The 23,661-nt window shown below is 44.4% G+C and overlaps 1 protein-coding gene across 1 annotated transcript in view; it reads left to right on the forward strand.

Moving 5' to 3' along the window:
• Window positions 1–9,422: 9,422 nt before the first annotated feature.
• Window positions 9,423–23,661, forward strand: part of LOC8024779 (nose resistant to fluoxetine protein 6) — a gene marked incomplete at its 3' end in the record, with an annotated part of 108,382 nt that continues 94,143 nt past the window's right edge. Inside the window, exons 1-2 of the mRNA XM_042292867.1 lie at window positions 9,423–9,786; window positions 17,036–17,041. Coding sequence (XP_042148801.1) covers window positions 9,423–9,786; window positions 17,036–17,041 — 370 coding nt within the window. The remainder of the gene's footprint in view (window positions 9,787–17,035; window positions 17,042–23,661) is intronic.

A 23,661-nucleotide genomic window follows, 5' to 3' on the forward strand; every position in this document is an offset into this window, starting at 1 on the left:
CGCTCGACCAGCTTCAGATGAGGCAATTTCGCCCAGAAACTTTACGTCGCAACACCACCAACACGCGCGCCCGCAGCAACCATTTGCTGCAATTTGCCATCGTCATCATAAAATTTTATTTTTCTTGCACTATTTAGACACAATTAAGCGTTACAAACGTGTTTTTATGCATTTAAATCTCGTTAAGAATACTAATGCACCTTTCTGAAACAGTTTATTTCCAAACAACGATCGATTTCAAACGAGAACCAAGTCTTTCGGTGCCATCATCACCGGCACGAGGTATCACGTAAAAATTTTGCGTCCCTGATTAGATGCAGCCGCTTCAAACGCATTGGAATTGCTTCGAGTTGCTTGCTTATTTCGAGCCGGACCCGATCTCAGCAATTCGTGTCGGATCTAGGGAAAGCTTGAGAACAACCCGCCATTAACACCAAAATTGCTGAGAAAGATGCTCGATCTGAAGGGGGCCTCACGCACTCACGGCCCTCACACCACCTCATGCACTCACCGCCCTCACGGCCCTCACGCCCCTCATGCCACTCACTGCCCTCACGCACTCATGGCCCTCACACCCCTCACGCACTCACCGCCCTCACACCACTCACGCACTTATGGCCCTCACGCCACTCACCGCCCTCACGCCCCTCACGCACTCATGGCCCTCATACCTCTTACCGCCCTCACCGCCCTCACGACCCTCACGGCCCTCACGATCCTCACGGCCCTCACCGCCCTCACGGCCCTCACCGCCCTCACCGCCCTCACGGCCCTCACGGCCCTCACAGCCCTCACGGCCCTCACCGCCCTCACAGCCCTCACGGCCCTCACTCACCCTCACACTCATGAATTTTCCTGGTTCAAAAACTCACTCACCCTCACCTCACCTGTGAAGATGAGGGTGAGTGAGGGTGAGTGAGGGCCCTCATGAGTGAGGTTTGCCGAGGTATGCCCAACAGGCATTCCGGCGTGTGAGACTAGACCCATGCTGTCGCTGTAGCGCAACATATCTAATTGAATCTCGCTCAGCTGCGATGTGTCCAAGGCTATCGCGGCGAGGACAGGCGCCGATTCAGAAAATACATCGGTGACATCCGTGCCATCAGCGCAGTAAAACCTACCGGCACACCGCCAACTCGCCGCCGCTAACTGCCGCTAACGCTCCCATTCTCCTACTGCCGAGAGAACTTCCGGTTCCGGAAACAGCGTACGTGACGACCGTCAAAATTTCGCCGCAGCTTGTTTTGCGGTCAGTTGGAGAGAAAGAAAAAGTCAATATTTCATTCATTTTTTGTGTAGAAGTTAATTAACCGAGACGAAAACGGATGCCTGTTCGGCATTCAGTGAACATTGACGGTTTAATGTAAAAGTTATCTGGAAAAAGTAAAAAGGTCATTTCATGGTCCCTTTAAAGCGATCGACGAATTGAGCTCTGTAAAAACACTTGGACCCGACGGCGCTAGTGCAGCTTTCTATAAGACCTTTAGAGATGAAGTTGTGCCAGTGCTACACAATATCTTTAATGAGGCCTATAAGAAAAAAAAAAAAACTACCACCCTCATTTGTGAGGTCTCACACTCTGGTAATACCTAAGACCGAAGATATTGTCAAATTGCGTTCGGTTACATCCTATAGGCCAATCAGCTTAACAAACGTAGATTACAAAGTACTAATGAAGATTTTGGCACGACGGTTTCAAGGAGTAATTACAGTAGTGGTTGGTTCACACGAAACGTGTGGAATAAATGGAAGATCGATCACAACGAATATTCACACCGCTCGAAGAGTGCTAGAATGCTGTGACGCAACGAATGATAAAATTGCAATGCTCCAGATTGACTTAGACAAAGCATTTGATCGCTTGTCACATGAAGTTTTGCTGGCGATGATGGAACATGTAAACATAGGCTCCGTTATTATAAAAGATGTTCGTATGGCGTACAGGGGATGCACGACAAGCCTAAATGTGAACAGTTGGTAGACGTATTGGCGTCCTCCGGTTCGTGCGACACGGTTGCACTCTTTTCCCACTTTTATTTTCCATATACATAGAGTCTTTCTGCTTAGATAAAAGCAGCGTCATTCGTGACTTTATGCTACATTCTTTCGAGGTGCGAGCACTGGCCTACGCAGAAAATATCGCGTTGTTTTGTGCGAACAGAGAAAGTGTACGAGAGGCGACGGCATTAGACAAACGTTTTTGCAATAGAAGTGTTAGTGCAGTAAACTGTAAAAAGTGCATAGGTTTTTGGCGTGGGGAGTGAGACGTGAAGCTCAGTGTATTTGAAAATGTCAAGTAGGTCTCGTCTCCGGTGAAGTAGTTCGGGGTCCCGCTGGAGAGCTATCCGGACAGCGACCCTTTTTGGCGGACCCAGGTAGTCGAACTGCAAGAAAAAACTGAGAAGTGGTGAGGAAATTATCTGTTGATATTTGCCAGATCCACTGTTTGCAACGTGTTCCTAATAAGTAAATTCTAATGTGTACTTCAGGTTTCACACTGTTCCAGCGTGAATATGTAATAACTGCATCGGGTGTTTGCGGTCTTCGCTTGGGGCTCTTCCTATGAGCGCACGAGCCGAACTAGTCTCTTTCGCAGTGTAAATGATAAAGGCCTGGCGTTATCTCATTTGCTTTTGAAGCAGCTGGTCAATCATTTATTTTTTTCACGGAAAGTCAAGGACCCATTTTTGAGCACATTTTGTCAAGTGCTATCGTGTAGTGCTGGATGTATTTTTGGTTATATGCGCGAAGTGGTGGGAGCATACAAATTCTTAAGAGTACGCTTTTCGTTGGAATATCTGAGTGAAGTCACTAAGAAAAAGCTGTACCAGGATCTTGTTGACGTTATCCTGCCTGTTCCACTGCATAGAGCTATGTATTCTGCAGGCCCGGGACAGGATATCCTTAAGCGTGTCAAAAAAATGTCCGTCCCAGCGTGCTTCAAGACTTTTTTTTTTCTTAAGTTGCACACCGGTATTTTGTTTGTTAAAACCTGGAAAGTGGAGAAGGGTCTCTTCGTCGTGGGGGGTGATCACTGTTTTTGTGTAAGAGACCTGAATCAGTTGAGCATGTTTTCTTGGACCGTTAGGACACTTTATTTTTCTAAAATGTGTTGCAGCGTACACTAAAAAAAAGGTTTTTTTCTATTTCCACGGCATCCGGTTCGTAGCAGCTGAAAACGAGAATTGTGTGCCTTTTGATCTTGTCATGTTGCTCGGCCTTCACAGCATATGGCGATGTCGCATGGTGGTTCGCCATGCAGATGTTGACACGAGGCCTGTGGCGGAATACTTTTCCAAGTCTGTCCGTTTTATTGTCGAAGTTTGGAAGGTTCGATCAAATGTTCCGGAGTGGTTACCAACATTAGAAAAACTGTTAAACATAAAAAAACACGTTTTAGCGATGCCACGTCAGTCGGTAAGCGATTGACGGCATTTTTACTGTACTTTTTGGCTACACTATGTCAGTGTCGGCTATAAAAAAAAAGAAAGCAGCAGAGGCGTTGTGTTGGAGTTTTTTTGTCTTGTACTGCTGATATGTATGTGTGTATGTGCCTGTAATAGTGTTCGGTATCTTGGGTGGTGTGTGTGTGTGTGTTGGTGTATGAGCAGTTGTATGCGTAGTAAGTAGTTGAGTAGTATGAGTTAATGCATAAGTATTTTTAGTGCCATCTTGCGGTTACTACTACACTTCCTAGGTGGCGCAAGCTGCCGCTTGATTCAATAAGCTAAGTGTTGAGCAGTCCTGTAGCTATTGATTTACAAACAGCTGGCCCTAATCTGGACACTTAGCGAAAACGTTGGCGACAAATCTGGTGGCCGTGATTGGCCAACGCCACAGCTATCCTTGTCGCCGACCAATCAGATCCGCCGAATTTCTCGCTGATTTTTTCTCCAGGTCTCCAGATTAGGGCCCCTAGCCTGTGGTCCACTGATCTCCCTACGTCCCTGCCTCTCAGTTCGATAACAATCGTAATAATTGTGCCACTCAGCTACCTAAATGCTCGTTCTGTGTTGAAGAGCCGCGAAGTGCAGACACACACGCGCACGAATGGATAACCAAGCCGGTAGAGATAGGTCAAAACTAGAAGAGATAGAAGAAGAAAAAAAATAGCGGTAACGTTAGTGCAAGTTGACCGCCTCTCGTTGGTGTCGACGAAGGTGTCCAGCAATTCATCACCGCATGTAAGCATACCTTGTGTTCAATAAAGTCAGGATGACCAGTCCTTGCGTTACGATTTCTTTTTTGAGCGTTTTCCAACGATTTTAAAAATAGTCAACCTAGCGAGATGCCGGCACACACGCTGCCGTCCTTACAGGATATAGGTACGGTACCGGTGTCTGGGGACAGATGGTTAGATTGTCTGATGGCGCTTGGAAGACGCAGAATAGGTCTAGGCGCTCTATTCTCTCACTCGGCCGAAAAGCCGTGCTCTTCGCTAGGCCTTACCGGGCAATTCGAGCCTCGCTAACCGGCCGCCATGGTTAGCGAAGGGAATAGTCAAATTGGACAAACTACTTTTTGACTACGTGTGGGTTTGTCATTCTTACCCTGGGGGTCATTATATTTGGAACAATTTTTACCAGCCCAAACGTAGTCACATGTGACTATCTTTTTTCTTAGAGTGTTTTGCGACGAAGTGTTATCAAAGGCAGAATGCTTGCGCTGGCGGCGGATCATGTACTGCATTCGTAGTGCATCAGCGAATCAAACTTAGGAAGGGGATGGAAGGGGGCAGGGGTTGAAATAGGGGTTTAATATTACATTGTGATCAATTTAAAGCCTATTTGTTCTTCAAAAAAATATCAAAGACCAGTGAAATTTACCCCTAAAGTGTCAAATTCCTTGTCACCGTTGACATATCGCTTCAGAGCCAGCGACCTCTTTTCTTGGATTCTTATTCGCATCTTTCACGACCTATAGGAGGCGAACTGGTGCCCATGAAAAGGGCTGTCATCTGGATGATCGTCGTTGAATAGCAGGACGAGGTAGGCTCTGCGACGCGTAATTCTAGTTTTGTCGGAACTACGAGCGATATAAGTGTCTTAATTGGTGCTCTACGTCAAAAAGATATAAGCATGCATCTTCATAGTGAAGCTTATCATTCAGGAGCTATAAAGAGCGACTCTCACACCGCGGTACCATCATTGCTGAGAGTTGCAAATTATATGTGCCATCACATTTTGTAATTCTCTGCATGTCTTGAAAATACGTGCCATTCAAGTTTGAAGACACCCCACCACGGGGTAAAATTTATTGTCACTTTCATCGACTGAGATTATCTGATCGGTAGATCAGCGTGCTCCACTTCTGGCGCATCGTGGTGCACGTTCGATGCTTGTAGTCAGGATTACGAGTTGATTCGCCGATCACGTAATGTCAGCCGATGGAGCTTACATTAAATGTTACCGTGTGGAATACCCACCGAAATGTTTTGCCGACCCAAACTAACTATGTTTTCGGAATACCTCAGCTTTACACTTTCCGTATGCCGTTTAGTATCTCTATATTTAGAATAGCTATTGAGAAAACTTCAAATGAAGGGGAGACCAAATGCAGCTTTAAAATCTTCTGCATTCCAGCGGCGCGAGATATTCTCTTTGCTAGACCGTCTATTCATGCCTGGAATGCAGGCAATGTAAAAAACAGTATATTGATTATTTCTTCTTTTTATTTTGTGAGTGTGTGTGTGTGTGTGTGTGTGTCAGGGGGGGGGGGGGGGCGGGGGCGCTATTGACTGAGTGCTAAACTGAGCTTCCACAACATTCGTTTCACGCGCTTAAACGTTTTGTAATGTCTTCGGAACAATTCCGGACTACACAAGCACACAGTCCGCGCCTTCAACTTGCGTCACTTTCTTTCGTTGTCAGTAGAGACTCCTATTTCTAAAAAAAAAAAAAAAGTTATGGGGAAAATAAATATGAATTAAGCTCTAAAAAAACTCAATTTGACGTAAATTTAGAGTGACCACTTAAGCCAAATCTATTGATGTGGTTAGCTAATCTTAAATCAAATTTGGCATTACTCTGTTTCTTAACCGCCACTGCTACCACACAGCGTAAGGCTTAATTAGTTAAAACATTTCCACAAACTAAATGTACAAAAAAATACGCTGCCAAAGTGCGGAAATAATGTGCATCATGGAGGACTATACACTCTACAATCAGATGAAGGCAGTCGCTCACCAGTCAGCTAGCTGTGTTCGGAGATTTCTGTTTGTCCTTTGTCCCTCTCCAGGGACCACTTTCGTTATTCTTGTCCAGCTCGCTTGCACCTTTGCATTTAATTGCATAATAAAAGGCAGTTAAGCCGTCTTCGTACGTTTACCATCGTCGGTTAAACCAATCAGGAACAATAAATAAGCCGGTATACTGCTTTTTTCTTTCTATGCGCGACTGGTTAAACCGGTGATAGCGAGCACACAAAGGCGTCGAGTGCCTGAAATGACGGTGCACTTTTGGCGCTGCTTCATAGAGAGTTTTAAGGAACCGTATCGGATGTGGAAAAACGGTTCCCTAAAACTCCCCATTGACTCCGCCGGATTGTACCGTTAGGTGGGGTCGGACCTAATAGAGAGATTTAGAAGAGCTTTCTCATACCTCCGATATCCCCGATAACGATATCCGATAACGATACGGTACATACGCAAAGGCGGCGGCGGAGTATAGGGCATCGTTATCAGAGTCATCGGAACAATCTGCCAAAAACTCTCTAATGTGAAACGGAGTATTGTGCGCGGCCAAAAGCGTCGCTGTGGTCAGCTTTCCACGATTAGCCAAACCATGGGCATATGAGCACTGTCAGATTGTCAACTTTGACGGTGTTAGTTCCAGATTGCGATGGCTCCTAGCTTTTACTGTGCTTTTTAAACACACCATCGAACTCGTCGTCGCACCCGATGGTAAGTAGCCAGAATAACAACTGGTGACGTCACGGCGAGGCAAATCCCAGTCGTGACGTCACGGAGGGAAACCATAAGAGGGCGCCACCGAAACATCTCGGCGCTAATAGCGTTTCACAATCTTTCATTCGGTGAACGTGTGTACGAGTCTCTGAAAATGATCGGTCGGCATTAATCCGGAGAGATTTTGCTCCGGTGAGCTTAGGTCGTTGCGCTTTTATCCAGTCACGCCTTTCTGCGCCGTCTATACCCATTTGCATTCAATTTTTGTTTTTTGGAGGGATCATTGAATCGATTAATCCTATTACGTAATTACCTCGTTATGCTCACATTTTGTATAAAAGTAACGATCAAGTGAAGTAATGCGGAGATCAAGTCGCCTGCTGCTTGGGCAGGAGTTGCGGTGATTTCAGAACGACGTCAAGCTCTTATGGGCTGATTGAAAGAAAAAAAAAATAGTGAGTAGATCTCAATGCTAGATGCTTTAAGCTCTACCCACTATTTTTTTTTCTTCAGTCAGCCAATAAGAGCTCGGCGTCGTTCTGACGTCACTGCAACTCCTACCCAAGAAGCAGACGACTTGCTCTCCGCGTTGTTTAAATATGCTTTGGAATCAATTTTGTTTGATGCTTTAGTGCAGCAAAAATGTTTTGGTGACCATTACATAATAAATGGCAAAGTACGGCGACTCTCGTAACTACATGCACCCTAGAACGTAAAAATCCATTGTGTCTGACGACCTAAGAAAGGCCAGGCGTCACATACTGTCTTCCGACTTCTTGATTGGTCACTCGTTATTCGGGGTTCCTAATGCCGCAACTTCATTGGCTGCGGAGACGTAATGAGATGCCCAGAATTCACCACGCTCCGCGTTTTTTAGACTGTCAGTAATTCCACACTCTACCTGCCTGCGCGTCTACTTACTGCAAAACACTCGAAGAGCCAATCTCTGCAAACTACGAAAATAGTTCAGAGAATGATGAGGTGGAACATCAGTTTAGACCTCAAAATGAAGTCTGCGTTGTGGCATTACGGAATGCAAGCATGATGCATTGCATTGTGTAATGAGTGTTTTGAGGGTAACTAGACGCGCAAGCATTTCTTAGAGTGCACTTTGCATTTGCACAGTCTTCTGAGAACGAAGGTACCGCAACTACAAACAGGTGTCGGTAAAAGTAGCTGCGAGCTGCCTCATTCCACGAAACCCTTTTGGCATCTAAATTGCTCGGAATGCTGTTTCGTTCGACGCCCGCCGACATCCCCCTGGGGGACCCCACATACCTGGAAACGCGCGAGAGTCAAAACGAAGGCACGTGCAGACAGCAGCACGGACTGTTTGGACATACTTTACGGCGAAGAGTTGATCTGCCCTTGAGATGTGTCGATACCAGTCCGGTACTGTAGAGGTGTAATTGAGGGCGCGGTGCGCCCCCCCCCCCCCCCCCTTCCATATAGCCAGGAGTCATTTCATCTTCAACCGCTGCTGTACTTATGGTTGCCGACAGCTTAGGAAACGTAGAACGTGGCCTATTATGTTCACGCTTGACAATCCCCTATTTCGGCTTCCGCACTGTTATCGGCCAATATCGCATATCTCACTGGCCGTGGAATGATAGGATACCCGGGACACAGCTATTGTCTTTCTCAAGCTGTCCGCGGTGACAAGTGTATTGAATAAACGGTCACACGTCGGTCAAATAACTGTTCATCTCTAAGCGGAGGTGTTTTGACTCAGTATCCAAGGTGGCTCAAACTCCGCTTTTCTAGAAAGATACAAGCGTCGACATCTGCGCAGAAGTAAAGCGCAGATTTACAGCTAACATGCCACGAAGAGACACATGGTGTCTGGTACGCAGAAGTACGCACGTAAACAAGCACCGAATCAAAACCAGGAGAGAATACGACGCAGAGCCAATTGCTAAAGAGAGACAACAACTTTCAGCCCAGAAAAAAACAAACAGCCGCCGAGCTAACACGACGCAACAAATTTATGCACTTAAAGTGCGCGAACCAACAATCTAACCAACAGACGCCGAGTGGAAAATTACGTGAAGCTTCTTCGGAGCGAACGCGAGGATATCAGCGACTTCTCAGGAACCACTTGAAGACGCAAACAAGCCCCTCGTCGTGATTATTCGGCGAAACCTAAATGAGGAAAAAGCCCGGGTGACAACGCACACACATCAGCGCGCACTCTCTCCAACATGGCGAGCAAAAATTGCGGCGGGGTCCAGCCCACGTGACGAGGAAAGCCCCTCGACTACCGAGATGGAAAAAAGTAGGAGAGACCCCCCGCCATGTGCGCTCGGTTTTTACTCGGCGAGCAGGGCCCTTCTCTCCCCGGCGCCCTTTCAAAGACGTCCACGGCGGAAACCGGCCCTCGGCCTCGTCGCCCCAGCGTCCCCGAAACAATCCCTGGGAAAGTCGAGGATCCCGAGTAAGTGGGCGTCCGACGACAGCGCTCGTCGTCGCAGGCGCGCAGTGACCAGCGCCGGGACGTCGCTGGGGCTGAAGGGAAGCGATGGCGGGACCCCGCCGTGTCCTGCTGCTGGTGACCGCACTGTTGTTGTCCGTCCTCCGCTGTGCGCGCGCTATCGACATCCGACCCGTGCTGGAGGATACGTCGCCGGCCGCCAACCGCTCCTTCCTGCAACGGTACCGCAACGAGAACGGATCGCGAGGCTCCAACGACGAACTGGAGGCGAGCGTGATCGAGCTGTGGCAGATGTATGACGAGGGCCTCCGGGGCCAGGTGGACAACCTGTTGCGCCAGGCGCTGCCGTATTTGCTGGAGATCGGCGACGTGGGCATCGACATCCGCTGCGCCGAGTCCCTGCTCAAGATCGTCTTCGGGCTGCGGAAGCTCGAGAAGTGGGCCTTTCAGCGTGAGTGATATCGCCACGACAGTCAGTAGTCGTCTCCTTCGCTTGCCCGGAAAACGCGGGGGAAATCCTTGGTCATGGACAGCCCGGTGCCGAGACGCAATTCACAGGCTCGTAAAGCTTACCGGGCAAATATTGTCACAGGCAGAAAGAGAACGACAGGGCTTTCCTGTCCGATACCCGTCCTCCAGAACGCGCCCCATCCCTTCCGCCTTGCTTTGGCTGCTCACACTCGAAGCCGAGGAGGCGCCGAAGAGTCATCGAATATAGGATGCTCGCGCGGGAGGCGGGACAACTGGACCTCCTCCCTGCCGTTCTGATTCTGTCAGTGACTAGAAGTAAAGTCTGCTCTAACTCTTCGCGAGTAACGAATAGAAGAGGAGGTCGTCAGAGCATGAAATCTCATTCTCACAGTACGTTTCATTGCCTTTGACTACGTTGCTGCGGTATATGTTCGAACACGACTGCGCCTAACCGTGCAAGCAATCCGACACAAGGCTGGTGTATTAAGGTGGCTCGGAGTCCTAAGACCCTTTACATAAAATCGCCACAAGGACACGCTGTTGCACTTTGCGTCCCCACAATTCGATCAAATGAGAGGTCAAGCATTCTCCATCATTGCACAATTCATTTCTTCGACCATAATACGTTTCAAGGAGACAGCAACTCCTTCAAAATTAATGTTCGTAAGACAAAAGCTGTGATTTTTCGTCAAGAAAACAAGCCCATGGTGCTGTATAAAGCACTCACTTTTAGCTCGACTCCAATCGAAATTGTTAGTTGTTTTAAAACTCTTGGAGTCATTTTAGTGACAGTATGCCTTGGGATAGCCATATAAATTATCTTTTCCCAAAGTTAGCTCGAGTAGTGTGGATTATAAATCGATGCAGATCTGTGTTACCAACCAATGCTAAATTATTGCTTTATAAGTCATTAAGTTTCTCTCACTTAACGTATTGCCACTTTGTTCGGGGAACATCAACATTTACCAATATTGAAAACCTGTTCATGTTACAAAAAAAAACATCGGGATGTATATGCAACGTGCCACGTGACTTTCATAGCGCTGATTTATTTAAAAAGTTTCAAATAATCACTATTGACAAGTTATATCAATATCGGCTTTGTACTAGTTATAAAAGTGAAAAAAACAAGAGGTGCATGTCTTTTGAAAAACCTTGCGTCGCTGAGGGAAACTTCTCTGCCGTATCTTATACCCGTAACCCAGAGAAATGGAAGATGGTCACGCAGCCAACAAATTATGGCTCTCAAAATGATAAGTTCCATACTCCCGCATTTGTTAAACAGCCTTAGCAGCAATAACATTGATCTAGGAAGTCTAACCTTTAGAGACTTGCGCTGATTATATGCTTGTACGTGATCATTTTCTCTCTTAACATTTGCAAAAGATGCTTTTAGTTTTGGGCACTAATTTGTTACATCATCGCCTCTAGCACGCTATTATGTTGCTTTTTATTAGTCTTCCCGCACGCTTGCTGCTGGCCATTGTAGGGACTAAGGGACTCGTAAAGTCGATTATGCAAGTTTTTTTTTCTTGTGCCCCACAATCATAAAGGATGGAAATAAAGTATTATTATTCTTATTATTATTCACCGCCAAAATACTATTCCTCCTAGCATGAAGACGCCAGCCAGCATTTTAGCTCGGTTAACGTATTCCCCTTTCTAATAAACCAATTTTTTCCTTTGCAGGAGTGTTTAGCTAAATAACCGCTTAGGGAGATATATTTTGAATATTTTGTAATACTCTTCTAAGACAACCAATTCCCTCTTGCATGTTGAATAGCAGCATCATGAAGTACTTCGCTTAAATCTCCAACTTCGTGATTTCTGGTCATAGTAATTGTGACATAAACAAGCTCGGACGGCATACCGGAAACGGAGCCACCGGAAGTCTCTTGGGAGGCAAGAGACTGCCAAGTTTGAGAGCATAAAGAAGGTCTATGAGCCAGAAGATTGCAGCCGAACGGCGCAGGGTGCTCCAAGTGGCGCTACGGGTGGTGTAAAAAAACACACGCCGTTTCGAGCTAGAAACGCCTTATCACTGTAGGCGAAATACCCCCTTTCTAATATTTAGGTAAAATAAACTAAACTCACTAAGGAGGCTGAGAATGCAAGGAGGCCCGGCCTCAATCGCAGGCTTCCTACCTTTGATAACGCTTCGGAGTCTCTTGATCTCCAAGCATGCCCGGCCTGTCAAAGCAGGGCGAGAGGTATCGAGCGCGTGCTGGATGCCGGCGATCCAAAATAGAAGTTCTGCCGTTCATATTTTGTTTTAAAGAAAGCTGTGCTCGTATATATATATATATATATATATATATATATATATATATATAAAGCCTCGAAAACAACATTCACGAAGTCTGAGTCACGTAATGCCATTTTATGGCCTTATCGCGACCGCTCTGTCAGGCGTTTATCGCGGTTTGGGCGGCAACTAAGGCGTTCGCCTCGAAGTTACGAACGCTGTACTTCCGCGTTACCAGTGAAAGAAAGGATATGGATGCGTTCAATGAACACACGATAAGATATAAGATGGTAAAAGACTATGGCATCCAACCTATACTTCATGATTTGCGTAGGTTTTCTCAAAGGAAATCTGAAGAGGTTCTTAAAAAAAAAAAAGAGTTAAAAATGAATTTAGAGTATTTTATCCCGTTACACGAAAAAATTTCGAACTGTCGTTACGTCATAAAATTATATTTCGGCCACCAAGCGCGTGTCGCTCGTGTGGGATGCGCGTGCAATTGCAAGCTTGCCAGGCATATTCCCCGGCACTAGCACCAGTCAAGACGTCTTTTTCTGACCTTTTTGGAAATAGAAAGAGTGCTCGTGCATATCTTTGATGGGCGCGAGCTGATGATGCGCGAGAGCGGAAATTTCAAAAACTCCTTTTATGGCGTAACGCTCCGGGGAGAGGGGGCTTCAGCGATACTTTGAAAATTATTTTCTGCAACCTCCGTGCACCGAATTAAAAAAAAAAATAATAATAAACTTGATGTTCGTGATCCTGGAGGCCAAATGAAGACGATTAAAGTGTTTTTACTCAAATACAGAACCGCTTCAGTTTCTTTTTAAGAGGCAGGATGACTGAACTAGTTGGTAGGGGTTCCTCGAGATACAGCGCAAATGTTACACGTACGGAGGAACGACGTGGACTACACAAGCGCTGACTAACCACTGAGGGTTTATTCTGAACAAACCGCAAAAAAAAACAAAAAAACATTAAACAACACACGACTTCCGATGAAATGGCTCCTGCGCATCACAGATTCGGGTGCTATCGGTTATACAATTGCATGGGCGACCTTCCCCGATATAAATAAACATTCTACCTCACATGTCTATCAAAGCCAAGGAAGCCTGATTTACGCAGTTTGTGCTCTTTTTTTTTTTTCCTTTCTTTTTTTTTTTTTATTCTGTCAGCCTCTACAATCTCGCAATCTTCTTGGTCCCTGTGTTTGCACAACACGACGGCACTTTCTAATAAAGGTGTACATGTGCACATTTACTTTACTTTTCGCTTGTGTTTCTTGGACAAATCATGTAAATATATTCGTATTTTTATTAAAGGTACCGCTCTTGAGAACTAAAGATGAGCTTGAATTTGTATTCTACACTTGCCCATATCTAGGAGCGTTCGTTTGTGTAATCACTACGGCCCTTCTGCTAAAACAGGTCTGAACCCGATAAAATCTTTAAGATTATTGGACAGCAATGCCAATAACATAGCAACGGGAATATTCTATTACCATAAAGCTGTTGTATGAAAATAGCCTGATATAAACTTGGACAATATAACACAATGATATGGGAATGGGATATAAAAGTCTGATCAGGAAAATTTTATTAAATATTGGATCCGACAAAATCTGATGTAATACGGCACAATCTTGCATGCAATGAAAATTACAACACATGCTTTCTGAAACGGATAAAACTAAAAACAGCACACATAAAAACTAATATATAATACTCTGCCGCAAATACGGCTAGCTCATTTTAAACAAATAGCATGTATACTTTGAGCCACCCAATTGAAATGAGAAACTTTCTTAGATGATTTGTAAAATAAAAGTTCCACGACTTACACAAATTATATCAGCGTATAAGTTCTTCTAGCATCTTATGTTCTATGATCTAACAGTTTCATATAATTGTTTACTAGGAAATTTCGCAGTACGATACGAAACTATTACCATTAAAGATGTACAAGATGTGCGACTTGATTAAAATTTTCATGTCTGATGTCGTAGCTTGCGAAATGAATGAGATTTTTATCCGGCATTTATGTATGAAGGACTTGACTGAAGAGTTTTATAGTGAATCCCACCTCGCAAGCCTTCCGAAGAATTGCTCGGAAAGTCGTGCGGCGGGGTCGCCGTTCGACCAGACGGCCTTTGGCGACGTTTTTCAGTTGGCGCTTTCCCAGGAAAGCCGGGCTAAGGGAACTCCTGAGTCCTGACACATTTCTCCTATTGTTATCAAGGCAGCGGCGGGGATTCCGCGCACAACCTTGAAGGATGTTGGCACCCTAGCACTCTCCTTGCGAGCACGCTGCTTTCTTTTTTTCTAAGAAGCACGTGGACTTTCTGTGTCCAGCACAGCTGTTCTTAGGAGAAGCGGTCACTGAGAACGAGAAGAGGAAAGGAAAACTCGTGTGTTCGTAAATTGCTCTCTTTCTCGCAATGAGCAATTAAAATCACCGATGTCCATTAGGGAGCTAAATAGCGCATCGAGCAAACAGGTACGAAGCTCCATAAGTGAGCGTTTGACAGGCCTTTCGACGCTCCCGAGCGTTAGTAAGAACAGTGTCCAAGGTGCTGGATTCTTTTTCTTAATTTTTATGTAGAGAAAGCCTGTTTGTTGTCAAATACAAGCGCGTGCAGACCCGAGAAGTCTTCTGAGAAGCCATTTGATGCGTGAGCACTTAGATAGTTGATCAAATGGGCGTGTCTTAGTATCAAATGCCTCGTTTTTAAAATTTAATGTTAAATGATACTATAACAAAACCACTTAAAAGCGCAAGAGAGTGCGAACCAAAACATCGGCTGAATACACTAAGCGCAGTAGACGCCGTATTCTTAGGACAAGAGTTGAACTTCCGGGGGCTTCTTTCACGCCCTGCTTGGAGGGCCACTAAGCGTCATCCAGCCCCCAATAGTTGAGATCAGCGCTCAAAATTTTGGATTTTTTTTTATAATAATATATGTGTGTTTCCACATCATATCGTACAGTGATAGTTCGAGTCATATTTCTTTTTATAATAAAGCAAAAAATAGATGTGAAACCAAAGTTCTTCGAAGGACCATTGTAAGAACGCTGTAGCTTATTTGCTTCCAGAGATATATTTTGAAGCTCGAGTCGGGTAGAGTGCCAAGGTTTCACTTGGTACTTTGCACAGCCGTGAATTTCACACCTCAGCATGCATGTAGTAATAATTTTTTCTACTTATTTTATTACGGGTTTAAAACATTACGCAGAATAATTAAAATTATAAAAAAAAAACTTTATATGCAAAAAGAACTACGAAACACGTCAAGTAAACACGGTCTAGAGACATTGTCACAAATTATTTACAACCCAACTACTTACATAAAAAGGCACAAAATGTATCAATAAGTGCATCTTTAAGTGCATCTTACGAATATATAAGAATATATGCTTAGCCATTAGAGCAGTTGTGTTATTAAGGCAGAAAGGCAGCTGATTTTTAAAAATATAAAAGAAATTTGCACGTCATCTTTTATTTCCTTTAAACACTCCTTAATTCTCTGCCGTGTCTTGAATTAGCTTGTGATGGCAAACCATTGAGTTATTCTTCGCTCAAACTGAGTCAGCTATCCTTCATTATAGGGGCTTTGCCGCACGACGTTTCCTTCAAAGATACATTTTCTAGAACCGATACAGGCTGTACAGCGGTGCTGCTCTATCATGGGCCGTAGAAAGTCGTGCTCTCCCTAATTATTTTTTATATTTCTGTCTTCTTACGTTGTCTCCCAAAACACACTCCCTCCCCCTCTCCTCCTCTTCCCTCCTTTCAAAACGCGCGTAAATTGACTGTTCTTCTGGAGCGCCGTAACATGCTGCACATGCCTTATATCTAGGGTTCCGTGTTCTCGGATAAATCCAAAACAACTCTAGAAAACACTTGCCGGTAAAATTTTGGTCAATGCGGATTTATCCGATAAACTCCCAATTTTGATGTGCCAATGCCTCCCCCCTCCTTAAAAAAATAAATTAAGAAAAAATACCGTATGTTACAATTAAGTTCGATCATCGCACAAAGTCAATGGTCATGGGAAAATGCCACCACAGTTACCTTGCAAATCTCGGACGATTGTCAAAAGGGGTCTTACCTCATATCTCATCAAGGTTCATTCAGGACAACAATTAAGTCATTGTGCTTTGGGGTCATGACCAAAGCCATTGATCCGTTTTCCAGTTTGGGCAATACTAGTTGTGCTTTAGAGGAAGAGAGGTTGTGCTTTTCTAAAGTGAAAGCAATGGAGCATAAGCATTGCATAAAATAGAAAAGAGGGCAGCTGAAACTTCTGTATTACATCCTTTACCACTCCACCTTGCACGACCGCGGGGTAGTTTGATAGAAAAGGATGGGATGAATACGACATTCCCCGCGACTACCTCTGGGAGATTATTTATTTTAAGGCATCGACGTTTATCGAGACAACACTGATGTACCACGTTTCTCTCAGGACAAATTAGTGCTGCCAATGGCAATGGCACCAACTGCAATGGCACCAACTCAAAAAAATATTAATTTATACAGAGATTTTCCTTAAAACAAATAATGGTTCTTAAAGGGGCCCTGCAATCATATTTAAGCGTCTACCTTTTTTGCGGTTTCCACAGCGCTTAGGGGTCGGACAAGCCAGCGGGCACGAAGAGAGTAACTAAATGTCAGCGCGTCATATTTTAACCGGACGACACGGAAACCTCCTCCACCGACGAGGGCGAACCGCGGTACCGAAAGCGCGCAAAATGTGACGTTTTTGGTCCTGAGCTTACCACTGGTCAGAGCCGCTCAAAGCTTCTTTTTAGTCGAAATACAAAATATAAGTGGCGCGAAACGTTTCAATTATTTATAAAAGTAGTTTTTGTTCAGTATTTTAGATCAAAAAGAAACGAATGCCGCAACATAAAGTACGGAAAGAAGAAATGAACCGCCGACATACCCGCCACCAAGCGGTGGAAAAGGCGGCGCATACTAGAAAAGAGTAGTGGGATCAGGCGCCGACGCGGAAAGGTCCCGGATGTACGCAGCGGCGCTGCGGTCGTATGGGCAGGAGGATCCGACCGGCTCCGAGCGTTCCGAAAGCTTTCGGCGAGAAGCTTTGTCTCGCGGTTTGGCAATTTAACGGTATGGCAGCGCGAAGTAGCTCCCATTATGAACTGATCTTTACCCCGTGTTTGCTGTCGTTTGTGGCCAATGAAGTGTCATGCCGAATTAGTGTTTAATCGCGCAGCAAATGCAATGAGAGCCGCTCTGGCTGCCCGCTGCATACAGCCTATCCAGAACACGCTTTAACGGCGCCCTCTCGCGCCGTCGACACGGAGTGCGGCAGCCGTGGGCGCTCGATGAGCTCACTACTTCTTCTCTAGTTCACGGCCACTCTCAAGCAACCAAGGACGTCATGAGGGAGGTTATTTTTTGCTTGTTTTTGTAATTTTAATTTGCCTATAACTTTTAAAATAAAGGGAACTTCGAGAAAAGAAAAGTTTCACTAAGTTACTACGTTCAGTGCGCTCAGGTTCGGTGTAAATTAAAAATTAGTAAAAACGTCATTGCAGGGCCCCTTTAAGAGGAGCCGCAGGATGAAAAAGAAAGCAGTATTCCTGAAAAATATATTATAATTTTGTGTTTTAGGTGGTTCTGTTATTTTTGAATCTTTTTGTAGTTTATGTTTAAAAATAAAAAGGATAGAATATGATCCATAAATTAGTCAAATGAAAAAACCCCGGCGACACAGAAAGGCATAAATGAGTACCATTTTCCTGTGCACCGTTCCTTAAGTTGTGACGTCTCCCGCCATCACATGTAATCTTCAATGTAAGCCAAACCGTCTCGTCCTCATCATATTATACTGCAGCGTCAATTTTTTTACAAACAAAATGAAAAAAAAAATATTTTTTCTCTGCCACTAAAGGGCTAAAGAGTGTCGCTAACATCTATGAAGATATTCAAACACGTTTTGTATCTCTTTATTTAATTTTGGGACACCTTTACGGTTTGCGCACAATATTTTTTTAACATATACTGTGCTATCACAACCAATTTAAAATGCAACTAACGAGGTTTAATCGGCGAACTTCTGCCAGAAACAAAAAGAAAACACACGTCGAAAAAGCAGCAGCGAGTGTCTACGGCGGCAGCAGCGAGCGACGGTGCTGGCAAACGCGAGAGTGAATGCGCCTCGTCGTCGGGATAGTCTGAGCGAATCGGAAAATCAATCAATCAATCAATGTATTCCTCTTTCATCAGGAAAGATGGTAGCTGGGGCAAAAAGTTGCAACGCTTGCAGCCTGACAAGGCCCCCGCTTCAAGACAGCAACGCGCGTTGAGGGCTTTGTTCATAAAGTCAAATATAAAACTAAAAAATTCTTCAAGTTCAGAAGGGCACAAGAAAAAACAGTCGCAAGATTTGAATGTAAGATATAAAATCAGTTGACACAATACACATACAAAATGAAGCCTGAAGTTCACAACATCGACAATATCATCATTAAAGCTTCAAACGGTAAGCTATGGCTAAAATTTGTTTCAACATTCAGCTTGTTCAAAAAAAAAAAAAAGAAGTATGTATGTAATCGATGTCGCTCCATAGTTTGTTCAGGGGGTGGGTTCAATCCACTCTTCACTTCGCCGTGTGTTATTTAAGCTAGTATTTTTATTTCAATTTGCTATTTGTAGAAAACAACTATGTTTATCTTTTTGCTGTTTTATAAGATACTAGAAGGCGCTAGTAATGCGGGTGTGTTATTCTGACAACTTTAAAGCAGGCAAAAAGAGCATCTTTATGGTAAAAAAAGGACACATTTGCAACCCCTCTTAGAGTTTTTTTGTTTGTTTTTTGCAGGGTTAGAAGTTTGTTTATCTTTCGAATGGTAGTGGTACCCCATACCAGGGGACAATAATGGAGATATGACTGCACGAGGACGTGAAAAATTATTAACTTAACAAATGAGGTGAAAACTGTAGTGTATCGTGGTAGAGTAGGAGGAACTTCTCTGGATTGTTTATGTATGTATTGTATGTGCTCATTCCATGATAAATTATCTGAAAAGATTACACCTAATATCTTGAATGAATTTACTATCTCATTTGCTTCCTTGGCTATGGTGATATTTGGGTTAAAAAAGAACATTCGGCGTTTTTGGCTCGGAACAGCATGCACTTAGTTTTGTTTATGTTGATACGTAATCTATTTATTTGTGTGCAACTATGTAGCTGCGAGATCATACTATTCGCCCTTTTTCCGATATCGTCAAATGTAGTGCCTTTCAAAAATAATGTAATGTCATCGGTGAAAGCTATGACTGTGCAATGTGGAACACTGTTCAATATCATTAGAAAATAAACGAAACATTAGAGGACTTAAATCACTACCTTGAGGTACTCCTGTATGTACTGTTTTTATACTTGAAGCTGAATTATTGATTTGAGCAAATTGTCTCCGTTCAGCTAGGCATGACTTAAATAAATTGAATATATGACCCCGAATACTATAGCATTGTAACTTTTGTAGACGTATGCTGTAGTAAACTAAGTCATATTTGAAAGTCGATATATGTGGCTAATGTCAGTAGTTTATCTTCTATATTATTTATGATGACTTCTTTTTGATCCATTAGAGCGGATTCAGTAGACCTTCCTTTTCTGAAGCCGTGCTGACTGTTGGTTAAGAAGGAAACATTCTCTAAATATGGAGACAGTTTAATATGCAGTATTTTTCGAATCCTTTAGAAAAATTAGAAAGTATTGATGTGGCCTATAATTCCCCAATAAATTAATATCTCCACCCTTAAATAACAAAACAACCTTAGCGATTTGCATACGTTTAGGAAATACACCCAAAGGCATTGAAAGATTAAATATAAATGTTAGTGGTGTAGCCAATACGTCCAACCATATTTAATTGGTTTAATATTCAGGTCATTTACGTAATCTCTTTGCTATTTTTTATGCTTCGAAATGCCAACCATATTTCATTTTCATCAACTGGCTTTCACAAAAAATAATGCGTGTGTTTCTTAATATAACCGCATGGGTCTTTTCTATTTGTTATATTAGGAGAGCTGGTGGCTAAGTTTACCAAGTAATCATTGAAAATATTTGCGAGTGACGTGCCAGATAGCTTTTACCCACAGTCTACGATTTCTGCTAAGGCTTCTTTGTGATCATGAGGCTTTAATAACCGGTTAATATTTTTCCAAAGTTTATCTGGCTTATTCTTTTCTAATGTTACCAAATAGATTGCAATAGTATTCTTGCTTCGCTTTTTTTCAACAACGTATTCAGTTTGCGTCTATATGTCTCAAATTTTACTAGATCATGATTGTCTTTAGAATTTAGAAATTTATAATATGAATTTTTTATGATTTTTTTTTATAATTTCATGGGAAACCAATGGTTTCTTCGCTCTCTTGCTAGGCTTTATGGACTTATAAGGAAAGCATTTGTTATAAATGACTTATTAAGTTTCCAAAAATGTTTCATATGCTGCATCAGGTGAATCATTGGCATAAACAAGGTCCCAATTAGTGGTACCAATGTAGTCCTTAAATGACTGCAGTCTTTGCGATGTAATGTTAGGAATTCTGCGTTCTTCTGACCTGTGTTTGCGAGCTGCGAAGTGCGTGTTCAAAGCCACGGTCATCTCCTTATTTACTACATCCGGCTTCTCAAAGATTCGGCCTGGAATGTTTGGGAGTGAGCTAGGGCGAGACTGACTAGGCAAGGTCCTTTAAAAGTGCATCATCCCGATGCAACCTTAAATAAATTAACAAAGACCTACACCAAATAACAGCTAACAGTAAACCGCGGGGTAGTCTGAACCATGAATAATCATTAGTCCTATCGAGCATGGCGAATGACGTGCACTACTTTGGGTCTCGGCTGGTGGCGTCCTGGTGGTCGGATTTCGTCGGGGAGCACCTCATAGTTCAGATCACGAGGGCGGCGAATAACCTTTAGGGTCATCTCACGGCGTCATCAATTTTCGAAGGCGGCAAGAGAGCTTCGCGTTCAAAACGAAATAGTCCGCTCCGGTGTCGATGAGCTTCATCGCGTCGTGGCCGTCGATGATAGCGCCGAGGTTATTCGACACCGTCGCGGAAGCGTCGTTCCGATGCTTCTTGTCGCTGTAATGTGGGAGCCCCTCGACATTTTTGGAGGATGTTCGCTAATTCCGTCCATAGGGTAACACCACCTCCAAGGGTTGCCGCTCTTAGTTGGCCAACGAGGAGGTAGAGGCGACGGGTTGACTCGGTGAGACCGCCGGAAGGGTGATGATGGACAGCGGGGTTGAGGCCGAACGACATCCACGGCGGGGAGACAGCTCAGAAGATGTCGAGCGGCGTAAGTAGTTCTCGATGCCCCGAGGTCGCTCCCCAAGCAGTGGTCGAGCGTCACTGGGCGCAAACCCTGGCAGGCTCAGCTGGCGTTAAAGGCATCGTCTGTAAACGTGGTCGGCTTCCCCGCAGTGGTAGGACAACGGGCGTCGCGGGCAGCCGTTCTCCAGACTTCCGTCTTTCTTGGCACCAACTATTCTTGGCGGACGTACTGGGGTCGTTCCTCTTGGCGTCGAGCGTACCGCGGGCGTACCGACAGCTAATTGGCCCGAATGAACGTGAAATTTACTTGTTACTTTGTGTTAGCAAGTTTTTACTAAGATAGGACAAGAGCCTCCTGAAATATTTTCACACTACAAATTCACTGACAAGCATAGTGTTAATTCGGGACACATTACATTATTTCACTTGAGGAGACTGATTTTTGACGACTACGTAAAACAGCCTTGTGCCTTGCCAAATCGTGCACGATGCCCAGATATACTCGTATGAAAGGTAGATCTGCATGCATGCGAGTCCACAGAAATATAAGTATTGTCTTGGGTCGCTGTCAATTACGTTTTTTTTACGTACAGTGAGAAGGAGAAACTTGAATGTACTGTCCCCTGCAATATGAAAGACCCACTGGGAGCACGTTTCCGAGACGGTGGATATGGCGGGGGTATACTGCGCGCGCTCCTGGCGATTCCATTTCTGCCTGCTCTTTAAAGCGAAATATCCCCGCTATCCTTCTCACGGATGTGCTTTTTAACAAGTTATCCTTTAAATATAGGATTCGGTTATAACATCAATATTTGTTTAGTTTACAGTGGTTACGGTTCTGACAGTTTACAGCTGAAACAGGTGATAAGAAAACAGTGATGACTATGCCTATCTCGAGCCTTCGTGATCATATATTTTGGCCTGTCGCCGATGAAGTGCGCTCTTCCGCTTAACCGAAACCAAAAACTATTAAGCTCGTTCAGGCTCGGCAGAATGGTTTCGGCCGAAGCGCGCGCGGCACCCCCGTCTGCCGCCGTCTCGGCCACGCGCTTCCAGTGGGCCTTTCATATTGTAGGAGACTGTACGTAGTCAGTCACCCAACCGACTATGCAACATACGTGAGCATTTATGCCAAATAATAGACCGATCTCACCAGCTAGTTTGAGTACGCCACCACTGCCGGCATGCATCGTGGGAGCTGTAGTCTTTTTGCACTCGCGACAACCCTGCTGGAGGTCTGCGCGAGCGGAGCACGATTGGCATGAGCTGTCTCGTGAACTGGCATCTGCCTCCTACGAACTACAGTTATGGCGGCGTCACGCATGCGTGGAACGCTTGGTGAGATCGGTCTATTGATCCCTGCTTTGCCTTCTTTAGAGTGTCGAGCTTTAAGGATTATTCACATTTGGAAGAGCCACCTCAAAAACAAAGCATCGCGTTTGTATGACCAATAGTGCACGCTACATTGTTATAAGTGTGAGAATAGAGTCGGCTCCCCACTTCGCTTACGAGCACGGGTACAATATGTGTGAGGCACAAAAAAGAAAAAAAAAAAAACGTTCATACTGGTCCTTTGGAAAAACTTTCTGCTGTCGTTTCTTGTTCATGAGTGTGACGAGTGCCACTTTGTATTGGCTGTCCAGCTCATTTTCTTCTTCCTGTTTTTTATTACCTAACATTGAGGGTGTTCATGGTATATTCACTATATAACGGGCTTCTTATATAATAACCGATATTCTGTAGTTCAACTTTCGTTTATGACACGGTTCGACGGGATATTGTTGCTTTTGTTTCACTAATGAGAAATTCTGGTTTATTGTTTATCGTGCGAGTACGATTCCAGGGCAAATGGTTTCTGAATTATGCAAAGTAAAACGGGAAACAACGCAGCACAAAAGCGCTTGACACTGAAAAGCGTACAGAACACGTGCTCGACTTTGTTCTATTGCTCTGGCCTGTAAGATCTGAGATCTGCATCGGCATAATAGTCACTGCCGACTTATGAACAGCGGGGCGTGTCGACTCCCAAGCGTCGCCTTGCAGCCACTGTGACGCTAGACTCTGGCATCACCTGATATGAAGGCCAAAGAAAGAATCACGAAGCAAAAGTTGCAAGCACAAGAGGCTACCCAATGCGTAGCCTCTTGTGGTAAGAGACACGCACAGGCCATCGGTAAGACAAAACTGCCCAGCGAATAGTCAATAAGGTGTTCGGGACCTCCTTCACCCATTGGCGGTCGCGACGTTTGCCTATATTTATGTGTGGTTTCGGTTAAAGCCTAAC

This window comes from Ixodes scapularis, unplaced genomic scaffold (assembly GCF_016920785.2).
Source record: "Ixodes scapularis isolate PalLabHiFi unplaced genomic scaffold, ASM1692078v2 PGA_scaffold3__209_contigs__length_174095766, whole genome shotgun sequence".
NCBI classification, from domain to species: Eukaryota; Metazoa; Arthropoda; class Arachnida; order Ixodida; family Ixodidae; genus Ixodes; species Ixodes scapularis.